The 25,877-nt window shown below is 43.5% G+C and overlaps 1 protein-coding gene across 1 annotated transcript in view; it reads right to left on the bottom strand.

Annotated features, from left to right (window-relative positions):
• Window positions 1-24,459, bottom strand: part of usta (uronyl 2-sulfotransferase a) — a 90,683-nt gene extending 66,224 nt beyond the window's left edge. Inside the window, exon 1 of the mRNA XM_043696484.2 lies at window positions 24,215-24,459. Within this exon, the coding sequence (XP_043552419.1) occupies window positions 24,215-24,395 (181 nt within the window). The 5' untranslated portion in view covers window positions 24,396-24,459. The remainder of the gene's footprint in view (window positions 1-24,214) is intronic.
• Window positions 24,460-25,877: the final 1,418 nt, after the last annotated feature.

Below are 25,877 nucleotides of genomic sequence, written 5' to 3'. Positions count from 1 at the left end.
CCAAACTGTACACAGTAAGGACCAGAAAACATTTAACAATAATCAGATAATCTGTTTTGATTGCTGATCAAGGGATAAATCAGTCAAGACGTAGGGAGAATACACTCTTCTTCAAAACAGTTACATTGATTGTTCAAAAATCACTTGACAGGGATGGCACAGTTTTGGCTTTAAAACTCATCCAAAAAAGGGAACCTCTGACCGCGCAGATGTGCGTCAGCCCAGACTTTGTGTTAAGGCACTACAATGGCATTTGACCCACAACCCTATGACTCAGAAGTCAGATTTACCATACTCATCAGCAAAGTGGAAAAAGAAAGGACATTGGGTAACTAGAATATCCTACAAATAAATGTTCACATGCAAAATGCTACATAAGATCCTATCTCATTTGCGCTGACTTGCATCTTCTCCTGGACCATACATTTGATATGCTTTCTGATCAGATACATTCACAATGGAAGACACAAAGATCATTCGGGAGGCAGAGGGAGTTATTGACAGGACTTAGAGAGGTAGTCACTCCCCAGATAAAAGAAAAAGATAGATGGGTGATAGTTCGGGGACAGAAAGGGAACTGGCAGGGAGTGCAGGGATCCCCTGTGACCATTCCCCTCAACAATAAGTATACCGTTTTGGATACTGTGGGGGGGGGGATGACTTACCAGGGGAAAGCAGTGGGGCACCTGCTGCTCAGAAGGGAAGGGGGAAAAGGAACAGAGCAGTAGTCATTGGGGACTAGAGAATTAGGGGGACAGATAGGGGGTTCTGTGGGGATGAGAGAGATTCACGGTTGGTGTGTTGCCTCCCGGATGCCAGGGTCCGTGATGTCTCTGATTGTGTTCTTGGGATCCTTCAGGGGGAGGGGGGAGCAGCCCCAAGTCGTGGTCCACATTGGCACCAACGACATAGGTCGGAAGAGAGATGGGGACTTGAGACAGAAATTCAGGGAGCTAGGATGGAAGCTTAGAGCTAGGACAAACAGAGTTGTTTTCTCTGGTTTGCTGCCCGTGCCATGTGCTAGTGAGGTGAGGAATAGGGAGAGAAAGGAGGTGAACACATGGCTACAGGGATGGTGCAGTAGGGAGGGTTTCGGGTTTTTGGATAACTGGAGCTCTTTCTGGGGTAGGTGGGACCTCTACAAGCAAGATGGTCTTCATCTAAACGAAAGGGGTACCAATATCCTGGGTGGGAAATTCGCTAAAGCTATTCAGGTGGATTTAAATACAGCAGGGGGATGGGAACCAAAATTGTAGGACAGGTGCAGAAGAGGATGAGAGTAGGGAGTTACAAAATCATTTACCTGACACTGGCAAGTATGAACCTGGTTTGAAGTGTGTATACTTCAACGCGAGGAGCATCCGAAATAAAGTGGGTGAACTGGCAGCGTGGGTTGGTACCTGCGACTTCGATGTTGTGGCCATTACAGAGACACGGATAGAGCAGGGGCAGGAATGGGTGTTGCAGGTTCCAGGATTCAGATATTTCAGTAAGAACAGAGAAGATGGTAAAAGAGGGGGAGGTATGGCATTATTGATCAGGGACAATATTACAGTTGTAGAAAGGACGTTTGGGGACTCATCAATTGAGGTACTATGGGCTGAGGTTAGAAACAGGAAAGGAGAAGTCATCATGCTGGGAGTTTTCTATAGGCCTCCGAATAGTCCCAGAGATGTAGAGGAAAGGATTGCAAAGATGATTCTCGATAGGAGTAAGAGAGGCAAGGTAGCTGTCATGGGGGACTTCAACTATCCAAATATTGACCGGGAACACTACAGAACGAGAGTACTATAGATGAGTCAGTTTTTGTCCATTGTGTGCAGGAGGGCTTCCTGACACAGTATATATAGACAGGCCTACAAGGGGCGAAGCCACTTTAGATTTAGTACTGGGTAACGAGCCTGGCCAGGTGTTAGATGTGGAAGTAGGCGAGCACTTTGGAGACAGCGATCACAATTCTGTCAAGTTTACTTTAGTGATGGAAAGGGATAGGCATAATCCACCAAGCAGGAGTTACAGCTGGGGGAACGGAAACTATGATGCAATTAGGAAAGATTTAGGAAGCGTAGATTGGGGGAGAAAACTGCAGGGGATGAGCACATTAAAAATGTGGAGCTTATTCAAGGAAAAGCTCCAGTGTGTCCCAGATAAGTATGTACCTGTTAGATAGGGCAGATGTTATAGAACGCATGAGCCGTGGTTTACTAAGAAAGTGGAATCTATGGTCAAGAAGAAGGCGGCTTATGATAGGGCAAAATGTGAAAACTCAGATAGGGCGCTTGAGGGTTACAAGGAAGCCAGGAAAGACCTAAAAAGAGAGCTCAGAAGAGCCAGGAGGAGACATGAGATGTTGTTGGCAGATAGGATCAGGGTTAATCCTAAGGCTTTCCATAGGTATGTCAGGAATAAAAGAATGACGAGAATTAAATTAGGGCCAATCAAGGATAGTAGTGGGAAGTTGTGTGTGGAGGCAGAGAAGATAGGGGAAACACTAAATAAATATTTTTCAACAGTGTTCAACATAGAAAATGACAATGTTGGCGAGGAAGATACAGAGATACTTTCATCTAGACTAGAAGAGATTGAGGTTCATAAGGAAGAGGTATTGGAATTATTACAGAATGTGAAGATAGACAAGTCCCCTGGGCCAGATGGGATCCAGAGCTGAAAATGTGTTGCTGGAAAAGCGCAGGTCAGGCAGCATCCAAGGATCAGGAGAATCGACGTTTCGGGCATAAGCCCTTCTTCAGGATTATGCCCGAAACGTCGATTCACCTGTTCTTTGGATGCTGCCTGACCTGCTGCGCTTTTCCAGCAACACATTTTCAGCTCTGATCTCCAGCATCTGCAGTCCTCATTTTCTCCTTGAAGATTTTAACCAGATGGGATCTATCCTAGGATCCTCTGGGAAGCAAGGAAAGAGATTGCCGAGCCTTTGGCATTGATCTTCAAATCATCATTGTCTGCAGGAATAGTGCCTGAGGACTGGAGGATAGCAAATGTGGTTCCCCTGTTCAAAAAGGGTAGTAGAGACAACGCTGGTAATTACAGACCAGTGAGTCTCACTTCAGTTGTTGGTAAAGTGTTGGAAAAGGTTATAAGAGATAGGATTTATAACCATCTACAAAAGAATAATCTGATCTGGGACAGTCAGCACGGTTTTGTGAAGGGTAGGTCGTGCCTAACGAATCTTATTGAGTTTTTTGACAAAGTGACCAAACAGGTAGATGAGAGTAAACCGGTTGATGTGGTGTATATGGATTTCAACAAGGCATTCGATAAGGTTCCCCACAGTAGGCTATTATACAAAATGCGGAGGAATGGGATTGTGGGAGACATAGCAGTTTGGATAAGTAATTGGCTTACTGAAAGAAAACAGAGGGTTGTAGTTGATGGAACATGTTCATCTTGGTGTCCAGTTACTAGCGACATATCACAAGGGTCAGTGTTAGGTCCACTGCTGTTCGTCATTTTTATAAATGACTTGGATGAGGGCATAGAAGGGTGGGTTAGCAAATTCGCAGACGACACTAAGGAGGTGGATAGTGATAAAAGATGTAGTAGGTTGCAGAGAGACATAGATAGGATGCAGAGCTGGGCTGAGAGGTGGCAAATGGAATTTAATGTGGACACGTGTGAGGTTGGACGGAGTAATCGGAATGCAGAGTACTGGGCTAATGGGAGGATTCTAGGGAGGGCGGATGAGCAGAGGGATCTCGGTGTCCATGTACACAGATCCCTGAAAGTTGCCACCCAGATTGACAGGGTTGTTAAGAACTGGCTGAAACTTTATTGCTGGAACAGCACAGCAGGTCAGGCAACATCTAGGGAACAGAAGATTCGACGTTTCGGGCACATGCCCTTCTTCAGAACATTCCTGAAGAAGGGCATGTGCCCGAAACGTCACACTCTCTGCTCATTCCTGAAGAAGGGCATGTGCCCGAAACGTCGAATCTTCTGTTCCCTAGATGCTGCCTGACCTGCTGTGCTGTTCCAGCAATAAAGTTTCAGCTTTGATCTCCAGCGTCTGCAGACCTCACTTTCTCCTCAAGGGTTGTTAAGAAGGCATACAGTGTTTTGGCCTTTATTAATAGAGGGATAGAGTTTTGGAACCAGGAGGTTATGCTGCAGCTGTACAAATCTCTCGTGCGGCCACACTTGGAGTATTGTGTACAGTTCTGGTCACCGCATTATAAGAAGGATGTTGAAGCTTTGGATAGGGTGCAGAGGAGATTTACTAGGATGTTGCCTGGTATGGAGGGAATGTCTTACAAGGAAAGGCTGAGGGCCTTGAGGCTGTTCTTGCTAGAGAAAAGAAGGTTAAGAGGTGACTTAATAGAGACGTACAAGATAATCAGAGGGTTAGATAGAGTGGACAGGGAGAGCCTTTTTCCAAGCATGGGGAAGGCAAACACGAGGGGACACAGCTTTAAAGTGAGGGGAGATAGGTATAAGACAGATGTCAGAGGTAGTTTCTTTACTCAGAGAGTAGTAAGGATATGGAATGCATTGCCTGCAATGGTAGTAGATTCGCCAAGTTTAAGTTCATTTAAGTCTTCATTGGATAGGCATATGGATGTAAATGGAATAGTGTAGGTGGGATGGGCTTCAGATTAGTAAGATAGGGCGGCGCAACATCGAGGGCCGAAGGGCCTGTACTACGCTGTAATGTTCTATGTAAACAACATCCTAGAACTAGTGAGGAAATCAAGGGTCTACTGTGCATGAGGGACATAAAATTAATATCAGCTCTAAAATATTAATGGACCTAAAACTGACAAATCCCTGGAAGGCACCTACAGCGATCTATTCGTTTTCAAGAACAGTCCTCTTCACGTATTAGAAGATAGCAAACATATCTTCGCTGTTCAGGAAAGGAGGAAGCAAGTAAAAAGGGAATTATAGTTAGTTGGTTTGACATCAATAGTTGGGAATCACTACAATCTGCCATGAGGAACATGTTAACAGATCACTTCAAGAATCATATTCACCAGGATTATTATCCCTCAAAATTTTGACATTTATCTTTGCTTGGCTAAGGAAATCAAAATTGCACATGGTATTCCAAAGTCCAACAATTATAGCAAAACCTCCTTATTTTGCTATAATCAAATTGTTTTATGAAAGGGAATAGTACTTAATAAATCTATCAATTTTGAGGGGTATAATTAGGAGGGTAGATAAGGAAGGTCAACATAGATAGGATTTTTACACAGGTATTTGATACACTGAAAAATGTGTTACTGGAAAAGCGCAGCAGGTCAGGCAGCATCCAAGGAGCAGGAGAATCGACATTTCGGGCATAAACCCTTCTTCAGGAATCACTGATACACTGTAGCACAAGAGGTTGCTACACAAGACAATGGTTCATGGAATTAGAGATATATTGGTATGCACTGAGCACTGACCAACAGATAGAAAACAGAATGCAGGAATAAACAATTTTCTATGTTGGCAGATTATAATTGGTGGAATGCTGCAAGGATCAGAGATTGGATTTCAGTAATTTACAACTTATATTGATAGCTTAGATGAGGAGGAAGGAATGTAATGTATCCAGATTTGCTGATAATAGAATGCTAAGTGGGGAAGTAAACTGTGAGGAAGGTACAAAGCCTGCAAAGAACTGCAGCCGTCTGGGATGAAGAGAGGACAAATGGAGACTAGTCAGTGTCACAGAGATGTACAGCATGGAAACAGACCAATGTGAGAAAATATTTAATTATCTACTTTGATAGGAATGAACTGGAAAATAGTAAAATAATATGACACTAATAATGGTTGATATTCAAATAACTTGTGAACCCCTGCACAAAACCTACAACAAGTTATCATGCAATACAATAAGCAATTAGGAAAGCAAATGTTATGCTGGCCTTTACTGAATGAAGGTTGGAATAAGGAGGTTTTGCTATAATTGTTGGACTTTGGAATACCATGTGCAATTTTGATCTCCTTAGCCAAGCAAAGATAAATGTCAAAATTTTGAGGGATAATAATCCTGGTGAAGCACCTTGGGATATTTTACCATATTAAAGACTCAAGTCATCTTTATACTTACCTTAGAATGAGAATGTGTATAGGGTATAAGCAGGCAGGCAAAGTTAAGTTGAGTTTTATGAAACAAAAGGTTCAGCTGACTCAGATCAAGTAAGAATTTCAGTTAACAATGGGGTGTTGGAGGCAAGGGTAATGGGTTAACAAGGTGGAAAAGCAGTCATTATGTAAAGCCACTTAACAATATTGGAAGCATTCAGTATGCAAGGTCAGCTAACAAGGGGAAAAGTTTTCATTGTATGAATCCAGTTAACAACGTTAAGAACGGGAACGGGATGACAAGAGGAGGAACAAAGGTTTTGCTAGATTAATTCCCAGGATGAGAGAGTCATCAAGTGAGGAGAGATCAAATAAAATTTTCTGGTATTGAGAGGCACAAGAGGAGATTTCATTAAAACTTGAGGTTAAGGTATAAAATTCTTGAGGTTTGACAGGGGAAATGCTGAGAGGCTGCTATCCAGAAGCATAGGTTCTTAAAGCACAGAACAACTTTTCAGTCAGGAGTCAGCCACTTGGGATTGAGCACAGGATAATTTTTTTCCTCCAAGTTGTGACTAGGGTATGAAAGTCGACCTAAGGTGGAAAATCAGACAAGGTTGAGCAGGCTTGATTGGACATATTGCGCATGTGCAGCAATAGTAATTTAAGTCAGATGCCTGTGTCTAGGTTTGTTATTTAATTCTTTTAATAACTCTCTTTTTTCAGTTTTCCAGCTGAGATACAGGGAAGGAGGATATGACTTACATTGCCATAATTTTGGAAATTACCTGAGCTAGGAGGGCAATAAGTAAATATAAACAGCATCTTGCAGAAGCAACCTTGCTGTGCACTACTTGTTAATTGAGTGTAACTATTTTCATCCAGAAACTAACACTGTGGGAGCAGAATACATTGGCCTAACTGCATAAGAAATAGGAGTGAATCATATAGTTCCCTAAGCAAGCTCTACCATTCATGCAATCATTGTTAATCTTTTACCGCATGGCCAATCCACCTAACCTGCACATCTTTGGACTGTGGGAGGAAACCGGAGTACCCGGAGGAAACCCACGCAGACACAGGGAGAACGTGCAAACTCTACACAGTCCGTCGCCTGAAGCGGGAATTGAACCCGGGTCTCTGACACTGCAAGGCAGCAGTGCTAACCACTGTGCCACCGTGCCGCCCATTTCTTTTCTGTCAGGCCAGAAATTAATCCCAGCCTTCAATATATTCAATAAGCATGCATCCACAGCCGTCTAGAGTAGAAAATTCCAAAGATTCACAACTGTCCAAGGGAAGAAATTTCTCTCCATCTCCGTAATAAATGATCAACCTGTACTCTATGAAACAGTGCCTTAACTTTCTACATTACCCAACAAGGGGAAACAATTCCTTAATGGGTGTCCCTGTTAACTGCAGCAAATTTTTATGTTTCAATGTGATCATGATTAGATTAGATTAGGTTATTTACACTCTGGAAACAGGCACTTCGGCCCAACAAGTCCACACTGGCCCTCCGAAGAGCAACCTACCCAGACCCATTCCCCCACATTTATCCCTTCACGTAACACTACGGGCAATTTAGCATGGCCAATTCACCTAACCTGCACATCTTTGGACTGTGGGAGGAAACCGGAGCACCCGGAGGAAACCCACGCAGACATGGGGAGAACGTGTAAACTCAACACAGACAGTTGCCTGAGGCAGGAACTGAACCAGGATCTCTGGCGCTGTGAGGAGGCAGTGCTAACCACTGTGCCACCATGCCGCCCTAAACTACAAACTTGCGATGGCTGGGAATGTCTCATTCTTCTAAACTCAGAAGGATACAGCCCAATTTTCTCAGATTCACCACCACTGTAATATCTCCAATGCAAATATTTCTTTCCATGTTTAGAGATCAAACTGCACAGTACACATAAGGCTTCACCAAATCCTTATATTAACTGTACCGAGGCATCCCTCTTCTTGTACATTAATTTCTTTGCAATAAGATCAAAATGTCATTTCCCTTGCTTGTGTCCACGTTAACATTTTTCTTGTATGAATATATCTAAGTTTCTCTCAGCATCAATATTTATAAATTACAAGCCATTTTAAAAAAATGTTTCTATTCTTATTACTCAGTGAATAACTTTATACTTCCCTATCATGTTGCCCACTTACTTCACTTGTCTTGCCTGTGTTCTCCTCACAGCTTATATTTCCAATTAGTTTTATATTGGGAACAAACTCAGTTATTTTGTCGAAGTCATTGAGATTGAAAGTTGCGATCCATACACTGACTTTTGCACTTGGGAACCATGCAGTTTGAGTCAAAGAAGTCCAGCACAGAAACAGACTCTTTGGTCCAACTTGTCCATGCCAACCAGATATCCCAACCCAATCTAGTCCCATTTGCCAGCACATGGCCCATATCCCTCTAAACTCTTCCTATTCATATACCCATTCAGATGCCTTTTAAATGTTGCAATTGTACTAGCCTCCACCACTTCCTCTGGCAACTCATTCCATACACACACCACCCTCCGTATGAAACAGTTGCTCCTTAGGTCTCTTTTATATCTTTTCCCTCTCACTCTAAACCCACGCCCTCTAGTTCTGGACTCCCTCACCCCAGGGAAACGACCTTGTCTATTTATCCTATCCATGCCCCTCATGATTTTATAAACCTCTATGAGGTCACCCCACCGCCTGTGACGCTCCAGGTTAGAAAATATCCCCAGCCTATTCAGCCTCTCCCTATAGCTCAAATCCTCCAACCCTGGCAACATCCTTGTAAATCTTTTCTGAACCCTTTCAAGTTTCACAACATCCTGCTGATAGCAAGGAGACCAGGATCGCACGCAATATTCCAAAAGTGGCCAAACCAATGTCCTGTACAGCCGCAATATAACCTCCCAACCCCTATACTTAATGCTCTGACCAATAAAGGAAAGCATACCAAAAGCCTTCTTCACTATCCTATCTATCTGCAACTTTACTTGCAAAGAACTATATACCTGCACTTTGAGGTCTCTTTGTTCAGCCACACTCCCTAGGACCTTACCATTAAGTGTATAAGTCCTGCTCTGATTTGCTTTTCCAAAATGCAGCACCTCATATTTATCTAAATTAAACTCCATCTGCTACTCCTCAGCCCATTGGCCTATCTGATCAAGATCCCGTTGTAAGGTCAGGTAACCTTCTTTGCTGTCCACTACTGATTTTAGTGTCATCTGCAAACTTACTGATTATACCTCCTATGTTCACATGCAAATCATTTATATAAATGATGAAAAGTAGTGGACCCAGCACCGATCCTTGTGACCAGTGGACTGCCACATGTTACAACACGGCAGTGAACCCTTCTGCTAATTAAACCAAACACAGAAAAGCTCACCCCGCCTCGTAATCTGTTAAAGTATGAGTGACAGAAAACTACCCAATTCCATTATTTAAAGAAAAAAGTAACAATTTATTCTTTAACTCTAAAAGAGGATACTAAACAACAACTATTTAAAACTCCACGTCCCCTTTCTCTTCAAAATTTGTTATCTACCTCCCACTCTGTAACAATATACTGATCGGATAAAGCCCCTAATAAATTTACAGCAAATCGATTTTCAAAAACCGGACAGCAATGTCGATCCTCCTGGGTCGTTTTCAGTCTTCTCCTGCAAAAATGTTTCATATAAAAAGATACCTTTTAGAGAGTGTTTTGAATAGCAGTTGTTCGATGGCAGAAGGTGCTCTTTCTCTGGCTAACTGTCCAAAATGCTAGCTTTTTATACCCCAAAACATTGGATCATCTCATTGGTTCAATGTTGTCAAAACAGTAAAATTCAAATTTGATTGGGTTTTAGTATGTTGGTGCATAATTTAAACTGGTTAAATTCAAACTACTGTGAAAACAACTGATATCTAGATCACAGCAAAATATTACATCTTCAAACTGTCTCGTAAACTTTGTGCTTGTAGTCAGTCACATGACAGTTGCCTGCCAGCTTTTCTGTTTTCACTCTCAAAGGTACAGTTCATGCCTTCAACTTCATAACACACAGGCCTCCAGTCTGAAACACAACCCTCTACCATCAGCCTCTGACTTTTACCTTTGAGCCAGTTCTGTACCTAACTGGCTAGTTCTCCCTGTATTCCATGTGATCTAACCTTGCTAATCAGTCTCCCATGAGGAAGCTTGTCAAACGCCTTACTGAAGTCCATTTAGATCAACCCACCACTCTACCCTCATCAATCCTCTTTGTTACTTCTTCAAAAAACCCAATCAAGTTCGTGAGACATGATTTCACACACACAAAGCCATGCTGACTATCCCTAATCAGTTGTTCTCCATGCCTTTTCATTCTTCCTGCCAAAGTGAACAATTTCATACCTTGCTGCACTACATTCCAGAGATTTGAGAGACTTTGGAATTCTCTGTCTGAGGTGGTGGTGGAGATTGGTTCATCAATTTTTTTTTAAATCAGAGCTGAATAGATTCTTGTTAGACTGGGAAATCAAAGTGGTAAATGAGAGTGTGGAATTCAAACCTGAAACAGATCAGCCATGATCTTATTGAATGATAGAGCAGGTTTGGGTGGGCAAATGTTCTACTTTTGCTCCTATTTTAGATATTTATATTTATAGTAGTATGTTACCTCCTTCTCCCTGTGCCTACAGCATGAGGAACACTGCAATAATGTTGGACATGTGCTGTTGCAAATTGTCTTCTGGGCACTGTACAACTATAAAAAGTACTTATTGATGTTGGAAATGTTAAGCCTGTTTTCACGGCTGCTATTGGCAACCATTCAAATTTATTTCAAAAACATATTTACATGGAAAGTCCCCACATGCCTGGCAGATGAAAAATTCAATAGTTGAATTTAACTTGCTGAGTTATAAACTGCCAGCCTTTCATGGTAAATGGTAACGATACTTTTGAGTGCTTGGCACTCGATGCTGCATGTGGAGCATAAAAAAGATTAGTGTTACTGCTTGGGGTAAAAATTACTGCCTTACCAAGATCAGATACGTATAACCTAAATATAGCCCATTAACTATTTATTTTTGATACATCCTATTTCCTAAAGTTATTCCAGGCAGTGAGAAGCAACAAGAGATTTCCCACAATGACTGCTCGAAGATCGTCAAGGCACATTTCTATTGACCTGTTTCAAGTTGTTTACTTTCACAGTTAATGCAGGAACTCTAACCATAATCACCCGGATGCTTACAGTAACACTGATACTAAATCCTACCCTGACCTGAACACTTAGCTATACATCAATGTGACCTCAAGCATCTAAGTTAGAAAGGAATAAACAGACGTACTGAAACTAATAGATGAAATAATATGATAGGTGGAGGCTTGAGTGGAGCACAAACACTGATAAAGATCTATTGCTGTAGGCTCCCTGTAAAGTCTTTAGAGAAAACAGCTTTTATTAATTCAGAAACTACCCATTCGTACACTGTCCCTTTTGAAAAAAAATACAAAATGCTTTAAAATACAATAATTAAAGACCTCTTTTCCAATTCTTTCTGGTGTAAAACATCTCAAGCATGATAAGGTGATATAAGGTAGCCAGATACCAAATCAGAATTGTGTCTGGTTCAGTCCAGAAGGGCATGAATGGGGATTCATGGAATAAAGAGACGGCTGCAGGATAGGAAGGCATTCAAAAAGTTGTGTCTGTGGTGACGCTCTGAAAGAGTAGTTTATTGAATATGACTCTTCCGCTAACTTCGCTGTAAGTCTACAGTAGTGAGTAAAGTGGATTCTTTCTTGATTATATATTTTATTGAAATCTGTCTCTGGATTAAATTTTAAAAATATAAACCACAAGTAGTAAGTTAACCTGGAGCACTGTTGAAGAGCAAAAAGATGGTGCTATTTTCTATGTCTGTAGATTGTGAAGGAGCAAAGATGGCCTTTAGTAGAGTGATAATGCTCTTCTTGTCACATGTAAGAATTTAGGGACATATTACATGTTAATGACAATTATGTCTGCAGGAAGCGTCTTTGGTGGCGAATCCTATCAGATTGCATGGATTGACTGGAGTGAAAATTAGAGGCAATGAGGAATTTACATGAGTGAGGCAGTTAGAGGAAGGGAGAAAAGCCACAGATAAAGTCACATAGATGGGTTAACTCCAGGAAAGGTAAGAGGTAGGCAGGTAGTACAGGAGTCTTCTGTGGCTATCTCCATTTCAAACAAGTATGCTGCTTTGGAAAATGAAGGGGGTGATGGACTCTCAGAGGAATGTTAGATGAACAGCCAAGCTTCTGATATCCAGATGGGCCATAATGTAATGAAGGGCATGTCAGGTTCCGATCGATCGACTGTGATAGAGGACTCTCTAGTCAGAGGCACAGACAGCCGTTTCTGCAGCTAGCAGTGAGAGAACAGAATGGTATGTTGCCTCTCTGGTGCCAAGATCAAGGATTTCTCAAAGAGGGTGCAGAATATTCTCAAAGGGGAGAGGGACCAGCGGGAGGTCATTGTACACATTGGTACCAATGATGTAGGGAGGGAAAAGGACGAGTTTCTGAAGGGAGAATATGAAAAGCTAGACATGAATTTTAAAAGGAGGTCCTTAAGGGTAGTAATATCTGGATTACTCCTAGTGCTATGAACTAGTGAGGGTAGAAATAGGAGGATACAGCAGATGAATGCGTGGCTGAGGAGTTGGTGCCTAGGAGAAGGGTTCATATTTTTAGATCACTGGAATCTCTTCTGGGGTAGAAGTGACCTGTACAAGGAGGAAGAATTACGCCTGAATTGAAAGGGGACTAATATACTGGTAGGGAGATTTGCTAGGATTGCCGGGAGGATTTAAACTAGTACGGTAGGAGGGCGTGGACCCAGAGAAATAGTGTGGAAAGAGATCAATCTGAGACTGGAACAGCTGGGAAAGAGAGCAAGTCAAACAGTCGGGGAGGGAAGGAACAAGGTAGGACTGATAAATCAAACTGCATTAACTTCAATGCTGGAGGCCTAACAGGGAAGGCAAATGAATTCGGCATGGTTAAGAACATGGGACTGGGATATCATAGCAATTAAAGAAACATGTCTCAGAGATGGACAGGACTAGCAGCTTAATGTTCCAGAATACAAATGCTACAGGAAGGATGGGGGGGGGGGGGGTTTGATAAGGGATAGCATTACTGCTGTTCTTAGGGAGGATATTCCTGGGAATACATTCAGGGAGGTTATTTGGGTGGAACTGAGAAATAACGAAGGGATGATCACCCTATTGTTGAGAAGGACATGAAAGATATAGAATGTGGGGAATAGATGGTGACAGCATGAAAAATGTCCATATTACAGAGATGGTGGTGCTGGATGTCTTGAAACGCATAAAAGTGACTAAATCCCCAGGACCTGATCAGGTATACCCTAGAATTCTGTGGGAAGATAGGGAACTGATTGCTGGGCCTCTTGCTGAGATCACTGATAGTCACAGGTGAGGTGCCGGAAGACAAAGTTGGCTAACGTGGTGCCACTATTTAAGAAAGGTGGTAAAGAAAAGCTGGAGAGCTATAGACCAGTGAGCCTGACATCAGTAGTGGACAAGTTGTTGGAGGTAATCCTGAGGGACAGGATTTACATGTATTTGGAAAGACAAAGACTGATTAGGGATGGTCAGCATGGCTTTGTGTGTTAGAAACATGTCTCACAAATTTGATTGAGTTTTTTGAAGAAGTAACAAAGGTAATTGATGAGGGCAGAGGCGTGGACATGATCTATATGGACTTCAGTAAGGTGTCGACAAGGAAGACTGATTAGCAAGGTTAGATTTCATGAAATACAGGGAGAACTAGCCATTTGGATACAGAACTGTACAGGGAAAATTAGCCATTTGGATACAGAACTAGCTCAAAGGTAGAAGACAGGGGGTGGTGGTGGAGGAGGGTTGCATTTTAGACTGGAAGCCCATGACCAATAAAATGGCATAAGGATCGGTGCTGGGTTCAACACTTTTCATCATTTATATAAAAGATTTGGATGTGAACATTGGAGGGATTGTTAGTAAGTTTGCAGATGACACCAAAATCAGAGGTGTAGTGGACAGCAAAGAAGGTTACCTCAGAATACAACAGGATCTTGATCAGATGGGCCAATGGGCTGAGGAGTGGCGGATGGAGTTTAATTCAGATAAATGTGAGGTGTTGCATTTTGGAAAAGCAAATCTTAGCAGGACTTATACCCTTAGCAGTAAGGTCCTAGGGAGTGTTGCTGAACAAAGAGGCCTTGGAGTTCAGGTTCTTACTTTCGGTTCATACTTCCTTGAAAGTGGAGTCGCAGGTAGATAGGATAGTGAAGGCAGCGTTTGGTATGTTTTTCTTTATTGGTTAGAACATGGAGTATAGGAATTGGGAGGTCATATTGCGGCTGTACAGAACATTGGTTTGGCCACTTTTGGAATATTGTATGCAATTCTGATCCCTTCCTCTCGGAAAGATGTTGTGAAATTTGAAAGGGCTCAGAAAAGATGAACAAGAATGTTGCCATGATTGCAGGATTTGAGCTATAGGAAGAGGCTGGGCTGTTCTCCCTAGAGTTTCAGAGGGTGAGGGGTGACCTTATAGAGGTTTATAAAATCATGAGGGGCATGGATAGGGTAAATAGACAAGATATTTTCCCTGGGGTGGGGGGAGTCCAGAACTGGAGGGCATAGGTTTAGGGTGAGAGGGGAAAGATATAAAAGGGACCTAAGGGGCAACTGTTTCATGCAGAGGGTGGTGGTACACGTATGGAATGAACTACCAGAGGAAGTGGTAGTGGCTAGTACAATTGCAACATTTAAAAGACATCTGAATGGGTGTATGAATAGAAAAAGGTCTAGAGATACATGGGCCAAGTGCTGGTAAATAAGACCATAAGACATAGGAGTAGAGGTAAAGCCATTCGGCCCATCGAGTCCACTCTGCCATTCAATCATGGCTAATGGGCATTTCGATGCCACTTACCCACCCTCTTCCCATAGCTCTTAATTCCTTGCGAGATTAAGAATTTATCAATCTCTGCCTTGAAGACATTTAACGTCCCGGTCTCCACTGCGCTCTGCGGCAATGAATTCCACAGGCTCACCATTCTCTGGCTGAAGAAATGTCTCATTTCCATTTTAAATTGACTCCCTCTAATTCTACTCCTGTTTACCATTTATATAAATGATTTAGATGAGAATATAGAAGATATGGTTCGTAAGTTTGCAGATGACACCAAAAAGGTGGGTGTAGTGGACAGTTAAGGAGGTTATCTAAGATTACAAAGAGATCTTGATCAATTGAGTGAATGGGCTGAGGAGTGGCAGATGGAATTTAAAACTAAAGTAAGTTAGGATATCTGGTCAGCATGGATGAGTTGGACTGAAGGGTCTGTTTCTGTGCTGTACTTCTCTATGACTCTATGACTAATCCCTGTCGTCCTGCATTTTTTTTTCCTCAGTTAATGATTGAATTCCCTCTTGAAAGCCATAATTCAGTCTGCCCAAACTCACACTTAGTGTATTCTATATCCTAATCAGAGAGTCACAGAGATGTACAGCATGGAAACAGACCCTTCGGTCCAACCCATCCATGCCGACCAGATATCCCAAACCCAATCTCGTCCCACCTGCCAACACCCGGCCCAAATCCTCCCAAACCCTTCTTTTTCATTTACCCATCCAAATGCCTCTTAAATCCTGCAATTGTACCAGCCTCCACCACTTCCTCTGGCAGCTCATTCCATACACGTACCACCCTCTGTGTGAAAAGGTTGCCCCGTAGGTCTCTCTTATATCTTTCCCCTCTCACCCTAAACCTATGCCCTCTAGTTCTGGACTCCCCGACCCCAGGGAAAAGACTTTGCCTATCCATGCCCCTCATAATTTTGTAAACCTCGATAAGGTCACCCCTCAGCCTCTGACGCTCCAGGGAAAACAGTTCCAGCCCACTCACTGCGATAAAAAGGTTTTGTTTCATGTTTGGCAATTGCTCAAAATTTTAATTAACCCTTTCACTGGTGAGAAGTTTTTGTCTATCCATGCTAACCCTTTCACTGGTGAGAAGTTTTTGTCTATCCATGCTGTCTAAGTGTTTCATAATTTTGCATAAGTCCGTCAGAGCATTTCTCAACACTCCCCTGTCTAAGGAGAACAATCCAAACTACACCAATCTACTCATGGCCTGAATTTTGCCTGGAATTATCGCAATGAATCTTTCTTGCACCTCTCGCAGTACCTTCACATCGCTCCTAAAGTGTGATGCCCAGAATACAGCTCAATACTCCAGATGAAGAATGACTAGCGTTTTCTAAATACTCACCAAAACTTGCTTGCTTTTGTACATTGTGCCTTTAATTATAATCCCATGCTGCTATGCTTTATTTGTATTTTCTCTAGCTCTGTCCCCCTGCCTTCAATAATTGGTACACACATACCCCCAGTTCCCTTTGCTCCTGCATCCCCTTTAGAATTATATTCTTTATTGCCATAGAGTCATAGAGATGTACAGCATGGAAACAAACTCTTTGGTCCAACTCATCCATGCCGACCAGATATCCCAAACCAATCTAGTCCCACCTGCCAACACCCAGCCATATCCCTCCAAACCCTTCCTATTCATATACCCATCCAGATGCCTTTTAAATGTTGCAATTGTACCAGCCTCCACCACTTCCTCTGGCAGCTCATTCCATACACGCACCACCCTCTGCGTGAAAACGTTGCCCCTTAGGTCTCTTTTATATCTTTCCCCTCTCACCCTAAACCTATGCCCTCTCGTTCTGGATTCCCTGACCCCAGGAAAAAGACTTTGTCTATTTATCCTAAGTCTCTATCCTCTTCCTACTAAAATGAATTATTTCCCATTTCTCTGCATTAAACGTAATCTGTCAATTGCACCAATTTGTGCACTTTTGAAGACAGCAATCCAGTCAGGATAGCTGAATTCTTCAGAAGCAGTATGCCATACACAAAGCTAAGCAATGTCACAACCAACAAATCACATCTAAATTCTGCAACTTCCACTGGTGAATGGTGAACAATTAAACAAGCAATCAGTATGGGTAGCTCCACAAACATCTTCACAGTCAATAATGTGAGAGCCCAGCTCATTCCTTCACAAAGCTGATGCATTTGCAACCATGTGAGGCAGAGGTACTGGGCAGATAATCCACTCGTACCACCTTCTGAGGCCCACAGCAAAATGCTGGTCTTTGGCCAACACGGTTCATTCCATAAAACTATAGAAGGCACTGTATACAGCCAGGGTCACAGGTCTTGACAAATTCTTGTTGGTTATACTGCAGATTTAAGGCCCAGAACTAGGGGGAGGTGATGGAGTAATAGCATTATCAATAGACTAGTAATCCAGTTACACCTCTGGGAACGTGGACTCCAAACATACCATAAAATAGACAGCGAAATCTGAAATTAATTTATCAACCAGGAATTAAAAGCTACTCTACTGATGAACTCAAAACACTGTCAATGTTCATATAGACCATTTGGTTCATTCATGTCCCTTAGAAATATCCTCAACTAGTGTGGGCCAAATGTAGATCTCTAAATCCACAGCAATACAGTTGACCCTTAAATAGCTTCTAAAATGTGCTTAGCTCTTTGTGACATTGCTTAGCCTCGTAATCAAGACAACAGAAATGACAACACACACCTCTGATGACCTTTCCTCCTGAAGACTTATGCCAAAATTAGGAGAGTTGTCCCACGGACTAGTCAAGCAACACTCCGACACAGTCATTCTTACAATGTTCCAGACAACATCAGAATTCCTAGGTACATCTGTCCTACCACCAGAACACCGAGCAGAGGTGGTGGCACAGTGGTGTACTGTTGGAAGGAAGTTGCCTTCAAAGTCCTCAACACTGACTTTGGATCCTGTGAAGTCTCATGGCATCAAGTCAAACTTGGGCAAGGAAACATTCTACTGTGATTAGATTACATTACAGTGTGGAAACAGGCCCTTCAGCCCAACAAGTCCACACCGACCTGCCGAAGCGCAACCCACCCATACCCCTACATTTGCCCCTTACCTAACACTATGGGCAATTTAGCATGGCCAATTCACCTGACCTGCACATCTTTGGACAGTGGGAGGAAACCGGAGCACCCGGAGGAAACCCACGCAGACACGGGGAGAACGTGCAAACTCCACACAGTCAGTCGCCTGAGGCGGGAACTGAACCCGGGTCTCAGGCGCTGTGAGGCAGCAGTGCTAACCACTGTGCCACCCCGCCGCCCACTGTGCTGCTGAGCTGATGAATAAATACTTGACCATGATGAACACCACTTGGAGGGCTCATTCAGGTGGCAAGGGCACACAATATACTCTTCATGGGGGACTTCAACATTCATCAACAGTGTCATGGTAGCACCGTGATTGACCAGGCTAGCTGCATCCTGAAAGACGTAACTACTAGATGGAGCTTGCAACAGATGTGAAGGAACTAACAAGTGGGAAAAATCTACTTGACCTTATCTGCATTTGTAGTAGCCACATCTGTTCATGACAATATCTGTAGGTATGATGAACGCACAGTCCTCATAGAGACAAAGTTCCATTTTCACAGCAAGGATACTGTACTGTGTTAAATGGAACAGATTTCAAACAGGTCTGGTAATTTATGATTGGCTATCAAAGAGATATGGTGGGCAATGGTCTGCTGGTTAAAGTCATGTCTAACATAAAGGAAGATGGTATTGGTTGTCAGAGGTCAACCATCTCAGCCCAGCCCATCTTGGCAGGAGTTCCTTGGGGTAGTGCCCAAGATCCAACAATCTTCAGTTGCTTCATCAATGACTTAACGTCCATCATAAAGTTAGAAATGAGGGTGCTCGCTGATGATTGCATAATGTTCACTTCATTAATGACTCCTCAGATACATAAGCAATCAATGTCCAAGTGCAGCAAGCTCATTGACAACATTCCGACTTGAGCTGATGAAGTGGCAAGTGACATTAATGCCACACGTGTCAGAAAATGATCATCTCCAATGCTGAATCCCACACTATCAATATTCTGGGGGTTACCATTGTCCAAATACTGAAGTAAACCAGCCAAACAAACACTGTGGCTATGAAGTCAATCATCTCCTGGTTATCCGAGGCTGTCCACCACCTACAAGGTACAGGTTAAAATTGTGATGGAATACTCTCCAAATGCGTGGTTTGAGTCCAACTCCAAAAATGTCCAAAAAAACCACTATCTGACACTTCCAACGTTCACTAAGTTCACCGTCAATGAAAAGTGGTTTGTGTGTTCCACCCACAAGATGCACTGTAGCAACCTACTAGGTCTCCCTGGCAACACCTTCCAAAGTTACAACCTTTGCCAATGTCGGCACTCTCCTCCAAACTGTAACCATCATTGCCTGTAGTTCATACAGACAGCTCACTGCCACCTTCTCAAAACAATAAATGATGGCTTTTCCAGCAAGACCCATATCCCATAATTCTTATTTTAAAATGTATATCACGAAGTTGTACTGGAAATAATGATGAACTCAACATTTTAAAAAGACATGGAGCCCTGACAGGTTACTGAACGAGGAGAAAGTGAGGTCTGCAGATGCTGGAGATCAAAATTGAAACTTTATTGCTGGAACAGCACAGCAGGTCAGGCAGCATCCAGGGAACAGGAGATTCGACGTTTCGGGCACAGGCCCTTCTTCAGGTTACTGAACGAGGAGACTCTGAATATAATCTAGCAAACATAATGAGGAACAGAAGCTGTGTCAAGTAGTGTCAGCTTTGTCAGAACAGTTCTGTAGAAGAATTACTGTACTTGAAACATTAACTCTGGTTGCTTTCCACAGATGTTGCCAGATCTGCTGATTTTCTCCAGCAATTTTGTTTTTTGTTTCACATTTCCAGAATCAACAGTTCTTTGTTTTGTTATATTAATTAAGTAATTCAGTTCCTCTGCCCTAGTGAAGAACCTGCATGCTGCAATTCAGATTTTGAAGTCTCACTGTTCACTATCTGGCTAAGCTTCCCTTTTTCACGTCAATCAGTCCTTAGTCAGGTATAGGATCAATCAGTTTGGAGTTCAGGTCGTGATTCAGGCATCTACAAATATATATTAGTGCTGCCATGTTCTAGTGATCAATGAACATAATGTCCAAATCATGTGCACACTATCGCAATTGATAAGTACCAAATGTACTTTTATATATTTACAAATGAGCAGGATGCAGTTACAGGAAGCATAAAACCAACAGTCAGACAAAATAAAAACAAGCAGAGCAATTAATCATGATGATGACAGAGAATGTTAACAGACTACTTGCATGGTGTAGACAGGTATTAGATGAAGTATTGAACAAACAGATATGAACTGATACGTTCTGCAAAGAAAAAGGAATTGTATATGAAACATAAAATTTGAAAATGACTCAAGATTTCAGAGTTCATGCACAAAGCGTTGAAAGAACAAGGTCTTATACTTAAAGAAATGGGTTTCTCAACTGCCTACAAAAACAAAAGTGACAGTAATGTTCAATGATAATTGATTTCAACACATTTTGAATACTGAGATTCATTTTCCATCCTTATTTTAGAAAATGTCACATCAGTCAGGGTTCAGACAATTTTCACTCCAAATAGGAGGGTATGAAGGGTTAGTCAGGAGCACGAGTTTGGTCTCAGTAAGGATAACGAATGAGGGATTTAACAGAGATGTTCCAAATCCTGAGTTTGATAATGCAAAATCAGTCCCCTCACTGATGAGTTTCTAAATGGCGAGCATTCATTTAAAGTCAAAAGAACATTGTAGAGGTCAAGAGATTTGTTATAGCAGAGTGTCCTTAGTAGATAGCCAAGCCCTACCAAAAATACAAGTGAAAGGAAAACCATAAATATTTTTAAAAAAGGAAATGGAGAAATAATTGAAAAACAGAAGAGTAAGAGATTGGATCCACTAAGTAGATCTTGGAGAGTTAACACAGATATGATGGCCTGAATAGAGTGCTGACCATGATTTCTAATCTAATCAAAGTACAACCCTGAATCTGTCCCAGCCCCATTTTTTGAGTCAATTTTGTGTTATCCCAACACTTTGTCTCCAACACATTCCACACTGGGTCTGGTTCAATTTCAGCCTTCTTCTTCTAATGATGTGCAGGTCATTCATCACATTAATTCACTTATTATGACTGGAGTATTCATTGGTTATTTGCCAGCCCTTCATTCAGTGCTCATGACCTGAAACATGAACATTTAGTTTTTCATCTTCCAAGCAGTTTGTGATTTCTATGTTTTGGCTTCTTGTTGAACTTCAACAAAATCCTTTACCAAAATGCCTTTATTGAAATCGATGTTTAGAGGTGCCGGAAGACTGGAGACTAGCTCATATTGTGCTGTTGTTTAGGAAGGGATTGCAAAAGCCTCAGAACTATGAACTCTGATTTCAGTGGTGGGTAAGTTGTCGAAGGTGACTCTAAAAGATAGGACTTGTGTGCATTTAGAGTGTCAAGGAAGTTGTCGAAGGTGACTCTAAAAGATAGGACTTGTGTGCATTTAGAGTGTCAAGGAAGGATTAGTGATAGTCAACATGGTTTTGTGTGAAGGAAATCATGTCTCACAAACTTGATTTGAGCTTTTTGAGGAAGTAACCTAGAAGCTTGGTAAGAGCAGAGCAGTAGATGTGTTCACGTGGACTTTAGCAAAGCCTTTGACAAAGTTCCACATAGACTAATTGGTAAAATTGGATCACATGGGATTCAGGGTGAGCTTTCCAATTGAATATAAATTGGCTTAACAGCAGGAGACAGAATGATAGTGGAGAGTTGTTTTTTCAGACTGGAGGCCTGTTACCAGCGGTGCTCCATAGGGATCGGATATGGGTATACTCCTGTTTATTATTTACATAAATGATTTAGGTAAGGATATAAAAGGTATGCTTAGTAAGTTTGCAGATGACACCAAAATTGGTGGTATAGTGGACAGTTAAAGAGGTTATCTAAGATTACAAAGAGATCTTGATCAATTGAGTGAATGGGCTGAGGAATGGCAGATGGAGTTTAATTTGGATAAATGCACGGTATTGCATCTTAGTAAAACAAACAAGGGCAGGACTTATAAAATAAAAATAGGGCCTTCAGTAGTGTAAAAGGTGTGACGGTAGAAAAGCACAACTGGTCAGGCAGCATCCAAGGAGCAGGAGAGTCAACGCGATGAAGAGCTTAAGCTGGAAATGCTAACTCTTCTGCTCCTTGGATGCTGCCTGATTGGCTTTGCTTTTACAGCACCACACTTTTTGACTCTAATGTCCAGTGTCTGCAGTCCTCACTTTCTCCTTCAGTAGTGCTGTAGAACACAGAGACTTAGAGGTTCAGATACATAGTTCTTCGAAGTTTGCATCACATGTAGACAGGGTTGTTAAGGAGGCGTTTAGTTGTACAAGACATTGGTGAGGCCTCTTCTGGAGTAGTGTGTCTAGTTCTTGTCACCCTGTAATAGGAAGGATATTATTAAACTGGACAGGGTTCAAAAAAGATTAACCTGGATGTTGTTGGAAATGGAAGGTCTGAGTTATAAGGAGAGGCTGGATAGGCTGGGACTTGCTCCACTGGTTAGGAGGTTGAGAGGTGACTTTATAGAGGTTTATAAAATGATGAGGGATACAGATAAGATGAATGGCTAGTGTCTTTTCCTGAGGGTATGAAATTTCAAGACCAGGGGGCCGATTTTTAACATAAGAAGAGCAAGATTTAAAAAAGACATGAGGAGGATTTTTTTTTTAAAACAGTGGTTCACATGTGGAATGAACTTCCAGAAGTGGTGGATACAGGTACACTTCGAATGTTAAAAAGACATTTGGATAAGTCCATGAAACATTTGGAGGGATATAGGCCAGGTGCAAGCAGATGGGACCAGTTTAATTTGTGATAATGGTCAGCACAGACTGATTGGATGGACGGGTCTGCTTCAATGCTGTAGGACTATAATTGATCCATGTTATTTGCCAATCATTTGGAACATGACCAAAATCCAACCGGTCCTAAAAATATCAGCAAGGACATTTCACAGCCCATTGGGATGAAAAGTTAGTGATTTTAATTTACCTGTTCTCCCCTATATGTGCATGTTCATGTTTCTAACTGATGCACATTGTTAATTTCTACTTTCACTTCCAGCATTTCTCTCAAGGATTCCATTAATATCTTTTCAGACTGTTTTTTAGCCCATTCCTCAGCTTCCGAGATGATTTCCCACCCTCCACATCACCTCTAAAGTTGGAAACTAAGTTTGAGGTTGTTTAAACATCACTTTCCAAACTTTAGACATAGTACAGTTGGAAATTCCTAAGCTAAAAGGAAGAATGCGACATTTCCTAAAAGAACACTGAGCTTCACACTAAATACAAGTAAATGAAACATAGTATCCAGTAAATCACCCCTCTCCCTCACACTCTGATACATCTAACTCTCTCTGCCAAATATTCTATGACCCATTCCCAACCACAGTAGTCTCAATCCCCCTGCACTATTCTCACAACCCCCCCCCATACACACACCTCATGCCTTCCCAACATACTCCCTTCACATTCTCCTAGTTGTACAGAACCGCCATCTCTCACACAAAACCCACCCCCATCTCTTACCCGCCCCTCATATCCATACCCCTCCCTCAGATCCCCCTCCTCCCAGCTGCCTGTCGTCCCTGTCCTTCAGACCCGTGTCCATCATGCAGCCCCATCCCTTATACTGTCTAATTTGTCAGACATGTCCCTCACACGTCCTCATCCTTCAAACCCTCACACATACACTCCCTGCCCCTTGACTGTTTGTCCTTCATGTCTTCCTGACCCTCCATCTCTTAACACCTTGCCGCTCACCCACCCCTCTCCCTCAACCCAATCCCTCACACCCCCACCTACCCTTCTGTCCCTCACCCCCCCAACCCTCATCCCTACCACCAACTCCTCTGATCCTCACCCCCCCAAGCCCTCATCTCCACCCCTGCTCTGTCCCTCACCCCCATCCCCACCCCTCTGTCTCTCAACCCCCCCCCCCCCCCCCACCAGCCCTCATCTCCCCATCCCTATCTGTCTGTCCCTCACCCACCTCCCGTCCCTCACTCTTCTCCAAGGTCCCTCTGAGGAAAGCAGGCCAGACAAAGCCGCGGTCCTCAGGCTTTGTCTGGCAGAGGCAGAGATGCGGAGGTCCTCCGGCGTGGCACCTACCCAGAAACTTGCGGAGTTCCAGCAGCAGGGCCGGAGCCCCACCGTTCAGCTGGTAACACAGCGAGGCTAAACTCAACAACAGCAACGAAGCCAGGCAGAAACCGTAATCCCGGAGAGAGCACTTGATGAGCCTCCTCAGAACCATCCTTAGCTGCCTCACCCACACCGATCCACCGCCCATCGGGCACCCGCTCTGCCACCGCAGTCACCACACGTCCGTTAGAGCCTCTGCTTGATCTGACAGGCAACACGCTTCAGCTCCGCCACAGCAACAGCGGCCAGTCCTCCAAAAACAGTGCCCTCTGCAGCGCCGGCTCCGACACAGCAACCAGTCCTCCAGAAACAGTGCCCTCTGCAGCGCCGGCTCCGCCACAGCAACCGGTCCTCCAGACACAGTGCCCTCTGCAGCGCCGGCTCCGCCACAGCAACCGGTCCTCCAGACACAGTGCCCTCTGCAGCGCCGGCTCCACCACAGCAACCAGTCCTCCAGAAACAGTGCCGTCTGCAGCGTCGGCTCCGCCACAGCAACCAGTCCTCCAGAAACAGTGCCCTCTGCAGCGCCGGCTCCGCCACAGCAACCAGTCCTCCAGACACTGTGCCCTCTGCAGCGCCGGCTCCGCCACAGCAACCAGTCCTCCAAAAACAGTGCCCTCTGCAGCGCCGGCTCCGCCACAGCAATCAGTCCTCCAGAAACAGTGCCCTCTGCAGCGCCGGCTCCGCCACAGCAACAAGTCCTCCAGACACTGTGCCCTCTGCAGCGCCGGCTCCACCACAGCAACCAGTCCTCCAGACACTGTGCCCTCTGCAGCGCCGGCTCCACCACAGCAACCAGTCCTCCAGAAATAGTGCCCTCTGCAGCGCCGGCTCCACCATAGCAACCAGTCCTCCAGACACAGTGCCCTCTGCAGCGCCGGCTCCGCCACAGCAACCAGTCCTCCAGACACTGTGCCCTCTGCAGCGCCGGCTCCACCACAGCAACCAGTCCTCCAGAAATAGTGCCCTCTGCAGCGCCGGCTCCACCACAGCAACCAGTCCTCCATAAACAGTAGCCTCTGCAGCGCCGGCTCCGCCATAGCAACAACGGCCAGTCCTCCAGAAACAGTGCCCTCTGCAGCGCCGGCTCCGCCATAGCAACAACGGCCAGTCCTCCAGAAACAGTGCCCTCTGCAGCGCCGGCTCCGCCATAGCAACAACGGCCAGTCCTCCAGAAACAGTGCCCTCTGCAGCGCCAGCTCCGCCACAGCAACAACGGCCAGTTCTCCAGAAACAGTGCCCTCTGCAAATTCGACTTGGAGATGCCGGTGTTGGACTGGGGTGTACAAAATTAAAAATCACACGACACCAGGTGATAGTCCAATAGGTTTAATTGGAAGCACACTAGCTTTCGGAGCGACGCTCCTTCATCAGATGGTAGTGGAGGGCTCAATCCTAATACATAATTTATAGCAAAAATTTACAGTGTGATGTAACTGAAATGATACATTGATAAATTGATTGTTAAGCCTTTCATCTCTTAGAATATCATGATAGTGACCCTTCCTCACAGCTGAGTTCCAGGAAATGTAAACTCTGATTTCTCTCCACAGATGCTGCTAGACCTGTTGAGCCTTAGTAGCAATCTCTATTTTTGTCTCCTGAAGAAGGGTCACTTTTTTAGTTTAGA

The sequence above is a fragment of the Chiloscyllium plagiosum genome, unplaced genomic scaffold (assembly GCF_037043375.1).
Source record: "Chiloscyllium plagiosum isolate Xiang-an unplaced genomic scaffold, Cpla_swu_hap1 HiC_scaffold_10, whole genome shotgun sequence".
In the NCBI taxonomy this organism is placed as follows: domain Eukaryota; kingdom Metazoa; phylum Chordata; class Chondrichthyes; order Orectolobiformes; family Hemiscylliidae; genus Chiloscyllium; species Chiloscyllium plagiosum.
This window is presented reverse-complemented; position numbering and strand designations above follow the sequence as displayed.